Genomic DNA, 6,256 nt, shown 5'->3' with positions numbered 1-6,256 from the left:
AACGTTCAAAAATATTTAAAAAACAAATTCACGTGTCTGCGAAAATGTGGATGTCCCTTTAGGCGACTGATATGGCAACCCACCATTTTTTCTTAAAATGTCCTGTACCTAGTCAGGAAAATGTCAGTTGTTATCTTATAGTTCGTTTCTGTGGTGTTTTATTGTCGTTTCTTTTTTTTCTGTTGCACTTTTGTTTCTGTTGTTTTGTCGTTTCCCTCGGTTTTAGTTTGTAACCTGGATTTGTTTTCTCTCGATAGATTTATGACTTCCGAACAGCGGTATACTTCTGTTGCCTTTATTTATGTCGAAGTATACGTTATTTGTCTGTGTTTCGTATTTTATTTCACCTAAAATATGTTTACATGATATAGTATCTACTTACACTGTATCATAATAGAGCTGTAAACTAATTAAAAAAGACAAAAGGAAATAAAGTAACTTATATTTGATTCCAAATGAGGGGGGGGGGGGCAAGATAAACAAAGTTGTCAGTGGTGTATTGATTCAGCTTCTTTCCCGATATATGATATTCTGTATCTAATGTTAACTAGAGAAATAAGCGAAGTATCTACATTACGCCATGGTTGAAGATGTTCGCATATAATTCGGAATAGAAACAATATCTGCACCTGTTTTCAGTGTGATGTCTATTTTGACCTTGCTAGGCCAATGACAACCAAACACTGGCCAAATAGGACGTGAAACGTCAACATTGTGAAATGTATAAAACTTCTTCTTGAAGGTACAGTCATAGACTGTTATTCTCTTCTGCTCGGTTTCTAAAAGAAAACCATAGGTGTTCTGACTAACAGTTCCCGCAGAAGCAGACGACAGAGGCGCGTGTGCAAGGTTACGTCCATTATGTCGACACCACTGACACAACTGTTTATGTTCATCACATTGCTGCGCACAAAATGACCATGCTGTACTCTGGTCATAGACATAATGTCCAATGTCTACGTCGTGTCGGCGACTGAAACCAATTTCAAATACAAAGTTTACATTGTCTAAGGGCTTGGTAATTTGAAAATCGACAAGAACTTCAAAATAAAACTTTCCTGGTCCTTTCAGTGGTCGGCTACTAATAGCTCCCCTATAATTTTTCAATCGTCTCTCATTAGATCCAATTAATCTTTGTCCACCAATGGATTGATTTTTTAAAGTCTTGCCGTCTTCGCTTACATCTCTATATTGATGGACTGTGTTAGAATCAAAAGTGATGTTTGGACCTGTAATTTGAAATGGCCGTCAATTATTTTAACATTTAAAAGACTATTAATGACAAAATGTGGTCCTCAGATAAAAGATTTAAAATCATAAACTTTTTAAACCTACATTGCATTTTATTTTACCATAGGCATGAATTAAACCATACTTCTCATATAATGGAGTTTTCCTTCTGGTCTCCTTTTGTTTTTGTTTTTTAAGGGGGTTCTTGTTTACCATTAATATTGCACCAGAGAAAAAATCCGTAGAAAGATGACAAAGATGAACATTAAAAATAAAGCTTACATGTTATTTCACCATGTCGAACGTCTCCTTCAGCTGAAAAAAAAATAAACGTTGTATTAATGCCTCATATTCAAATCAAGAGAAAATATTCAGAGTCGCATATATATCCATAATAGTTTGTATTCTCTGTTATGATTATTGAAATGGCAGGTTTTTTTTCTATGTTTCCTTAGTACTTTGTTGATTCCATTGCTGATGGCTGTTAGTTCCCGATTGTAACTATCATCAGCTCATTAGTCAGCACGTTGGGTAATGACGTTATTCATATTATATTTTTATTCTAAAATTCGCCGTTGACAAATTTAGAATGCATTAAGAAATTAAGGTTACGACTCACTCAGGCAAAGATTGTCCAAGAGTAATTTGGTTTATATAATTCGGTTCCTTTTGGTCATATAGCTTCTAGTGCTGATACATGCTTCTGATGCACGATATTCTTAAGGCATTAAAATCTTGGTTTTTTTTAAAGTTACAGAGACACTTACCTTGTGTATTTCTGAGTGATGCTAAGCTGACATCAGAATGACCACGTGTTGTACATAGTTGTTTGTTGTGTGTAACTGTTGTAACATTTCCCATTCCTTTCACAAATCTATGAAAATCTCCCTCCATTCTTGTTGGCTCAAATGCAGGTGATTCTATCTGCATTGTCTTTTTAACGTGGTGTTTCGTAAGAACTTTGAGTCGTCTGTATAAAGTAGTGTGTAAGGGTACAAATTCTGAGACGTCAGTATGAGTCATTATATTTTCTGAGAATTCTCTAGCCCCTGTTACGCCTTGAATGAAACTTTCAAGTTGTTCAGCTCGTGCTCGTAAAGATGACTTTTTAGCATCAGTTAATATTGCCACCTTTTCCCGCAGGTCTTCTCGCCTTCGCTCAATCATATCGTGACATCGTTTGACGGCATCATCTAGTTCCTGTTCTACTTCAAATTCCTTAATGTCTAAATTTACCATTTCCTGTTCTGTTTGTTTATGGAGCTCCTTTGCAATTTTTACGTCTTCTTCGAGCATACGAAATATTTTATCAAGTTCGTGCTTCTTTTCCACATGGACATCGTTCATATTTTGGATGATATGACCCCTGTTTTTATCATGATCACAGACTGTACAAGAGGTACATATCATCTTTTCACACCCTTTCTTTGCACAATAAAAACTTAAGTGCTGACCTTCATGACCCTGCTTATTGCATTTTAATCTCCTTTTGAATATTTCTGGTCCTTGTTTCTGAAGTTGTTCTACAGATAAAACTGCATGGTTTCTAGATGCTAAACTTCGTCTGTGAGCACGAGTGCATTCAAGACACATAAAAATGTAACACTCTTTACAGAACTCTGAAGCAATATTATCGTCGGGACAGTCTTTGCAAATGATATCAGACGATCGCTTACGCACGCGTAAAAACTCAATAAGATTTCTACGGGTAGCGTCTTTCGGGAACACATATATACCCTCACTTGGTAAGAGATACTCTGTTTTACACATTGGGCATGGCAATACTTCCCCTTTTAACATTTTCCTCAAACAGCTTTGACAAAATGTGTGTAAACATGGTAAAACTCTAGGAACATGCAAATCCTCATCAAAATCTTTTGTGCAAATACAGCACAGAAGAAATTCTTCTTTAACGTCTTCTGCTCGAAGCATTTTGTTCATATGTTAACAGCCTAGGAAGAAAAATGTTAATCAATTCATTGTTTTATATTCTTCCAAAAACTTGTATCTGGGTTTATAATAGCATCGGAAAATTAAGAAACCAACAAGTTCAATAAATAAACTGCTTTCCTAGTTACATATACGGTTTATGATTTAATAGTTTCATATTGTTCTTCTGGTATAGGTCAAGTTTTAAATTTAATATAGATATAAGAAAAGGAGATGGGGTTAATTGTCTCATCATTTCCGATCAAAGTTAAAGTCTATAGGAATGGATATTGAAGTCACCAAAAACGATATACGCCTTGTGTTATTGTGAATATATACTTTGATAAAGATTGATTGCGGCTTTTTTGTGACTTTAATACACTAATTCAACGGAAGGGCAGTTATACAGGATTTTAATATATGACATGTATGATAAACAAATATCACCCCAATACATGTGATACTTCCGTACAAATATTAGAATGTTGTTACGTTTCGTCAAAAAATTAGGACTTTAAATTAGAATAGTCATTAGACAAAAACAAAGAAAGTGAAATAGATACATGTCATATATGTTTTGGACAGTGCTAGAGTTGACTAACAGAGGGTTACATGGTACAAATATTTGTTTGTTTGCCAAAGTTTTCCACTTTCGATATTATTGAAAAAATATCATAAAAAATGCCCTTGTTAGTACTACTTTGACAAAAGTTCAGCTTGTTTGGTTACTATATAACATAGGAAGGCAATAAACGATAAAGAAAACCTGCACATTGCATACAAAAAGATACCCCAATAAGAATAATATTGTTAATGTCATGTAAATTGAAGAAGAAAAAACACGTCATGTCCTTATATGTTGATCGAACAGTTATGAGTATACATGATATCAATTTCTGATACTTTCAAATTAACCTTCGGTTTAACATCTTTAAAAAATGAAGCCTTCATCGGGTCGACGTCGTTGCATTTTTTGTGAGATGAAGAAGAAGAAATGCTATAAAAGCTCAATGTCACCCATTGTCTATGGAATGCCACTAGTGTAGAGAAGAATATGTGTATCCTTTCGAATCACATGGGAGCAACAGGTTTATTCTGGTGCTCAATCCTTCATTTTCTATGAACTGCATGGTGCAAACTTGTCTTTTTCTGAATTGTCATGGTATTCATTTATTTTAACTTTGAATTGCCTCTCTTTATAGTAAAAACACACATTTGTATGCCGCATTTCTTAAAAACAATCTATGGTCAAATGATGTACTTTATGTATCGAAATTCATTAAGTTCGAAGGAACCTTATTATATATATATATATACTATGTTTTATGAAAGTTATTAAAATGAGATGTTAATACTTACCCCCTTATGTCAGGACTCTACAATCTACGAAAATTAATATATTCCTTGAGTTGATATACTTTGGCCGTAAACACTCCTCTTGTCTAAGGAACAGGGGGAATCTCCGTGATTTTTGTTGTTTTTGCTGCCAAAATAGTCTTTTGTACAAATGCAACACGGTCTATTGTGCGTTTGAATTGTATGATCTCTCCGTTTCACTTATCATAAATGAATAGTTTTAAAAGATCAAAATCTTTCCTTTAAATTTCTGTATAAGCCTTTAGAACTTACATATAGGATGTCTTATGAGCTGTAGTATTTTATATCGGACGATTTAAAATATAATTATTTTTACGTTAATGGTTTTATTCAGTACACATTAATAAATAAAAATCGTTAATAATCACAAGTAAATGCTTATAATAGTATCTTTTGTCTGAAAGCCTTAATAGGAGAAATGATTGCTAAATATATGTAAACACTATTTTTTTCTTATTTAATTATATCCTATTTAAGTTTATAAATGATTTAAATTATTTTTGAATGATTTAAAATGTGAATAAAAAGATATGTGGGGTGTACGACAGGAACCAAGCATGCATCTAGAGATCCACATACAAACTATGTGAATATTACTATAAAAAGAACGTAATATATTGAGTCTGTATGGCTTTCTGATTACACTGAAAAAAATAATAAACAATTATAAAATGTATTTTATTGCTCACTTGTCCACGAGAATCTTTGTACGTCACTTGGCACCAATCTTCTATTAACTAATACAAAAAAGCTTCTCCTCTGTATCTATTCAGCCAATGGGATCCAAACTTGGTCAATATTATCCTTAAACTGTCTTGTTTTTATAAATGCATCTCGACTGCCACATGACCACCAAGTTTTAAATCAAAATTTACAAAAGAAAAGAATAAGTTTTGTCTATAGTCTTCAAAACCATTAAAGATCGAGTAAATACAGCAAAGGTAAAATTGTTAAGAATGTGAAGATATAACTATACCTCCTTTTTTAGCAAATTTGTAAGACGACTCCCGTATAGCAGATACATATAAACTGTAATTCAAATAAATGTGGCCAAATGAGATCTTAAAATAATTTTATCCGATCAAAATCGTCAGTCATCTCCTTATTTGCAAATTTTTATCCATATGTGTTTTTTTCCAGAAACTATTGTCGATCTAGAGAGGAAATGGAAAAAGCAAAATGATCAGAAAAATAAGACCTACGAATAATTAGCAAGATCATAATTATAAATCTCATTTTGGTATTTTGCCACGGAAAGACATTTTACTCTCTTTTTTTTTTTGAATGTGCGGAAACTTTAGCAGATCATGACTTCCTCCCTGATAAAGAGTTATGATTCTTGTTCATGTGAAGAGGAGGGGTAGGGTCGTAACGGCATTGTCTACAGAAGATGGAATCTGCTAAAGTTTCCGCGAATGAACAGATGAGATAGAAACTATAAAAATCAAAACAAAAGTGATCGGCGGCAATATTATCTAAAAAAAAAAAAAGATGACCAGAATCAGAATATCAACTGACTCTTCGTAGACGTATATAACCCTTGAATGACGATTTTTACCATTAAAATTGAGAATGGAAATGGGGAATGTGTCAAAGAGACAACAACCCGACCATAGAACAGACAACAACAGAAGTGCACCAATAGGTCTACAATACAGCGAGAAACTCCCGCACCCGGAGGAATCCTTCAGCTGGCCCCTAAACAAATATCTATACTAGT

At 33.6% G+C, this 6,256-nt stretch overlaps 1 protein-coding gene across 1 annotated transcript; it reads right to left on the bottom strand.

The window, feature by feature from the left end:
• Positions 1 to 428: 428 nt before the first annotated feature.
• Positions 429 to 4,691, bottom strand: LOC143067758 (protein PML-like). The gene is made up of 4 exons (XM_076241259.1): positions 4,519 to 4,691; positions 1,998 to 3,182; positions 1,513 to 1,545; positions 429 to 1,229 (listed from the first exon to the last, which is right to left on the bottom strand). Exons 2-4 carry the CDS (start codon positions 3,169 to 3,171, stop codon positions 574 to 576), a joined length of 1,863 nt encoding a protein of 620 aa, XP_076097374.1. The 5' UTR covers positions 3,172 to 3,182; positions 4,519 to 4,691; the 3' UTR covers positions 429 to 573.
• Between the last annotated feature and the right edge of the window lie 1,565 nt (positions 4,692 to 6,256).

The sequence above is a fragment of the Mytilus galloprovincialis genome, chromosome 3 (genome assembly GCF_965363235.1).
Source record: "Mytilus galloprovincialis chromosome 3, xbMytGall1.hap1.1, whole genome shotgun sequence".
NCBI lineage: Eukaryota > Metazoa > Mollusca > Bivalvia > Mytilida > Mytilidae > Mytilus > Mytilus galloprovincialis.
This window is presented reverse-complemented; position numbering and strand designations above follow the sequence as displayed.

What these genes read in the sequence shown, in the direction of transcription:
- LOC143067758 (XM_076241259.1), bottom strand. Translation starts at nt 3,171, where the DNA reads ATGAACAAAATGCTTCGAGCAGAAGACGTTAAAGAAGAATTTCTTCTG. An exon ending in ATCACTCAGAAATACACAAG is followed by an intron (nt 1,546 to 1,997) that starts GTAAGTGTCTCT and finishes TTTTTTTTTCAG; the next exon opens with CTGAAGGAGACGTTCGACAT. An exon ending in TCGACATGGTGAAATAACAT is followed by an intron (nt 1,230 to 1,512) that starts GTAAGCTTTATT and finishes TTCAAATTACAG; the next exon opens with GTCCAAACATCACTTTTGAT.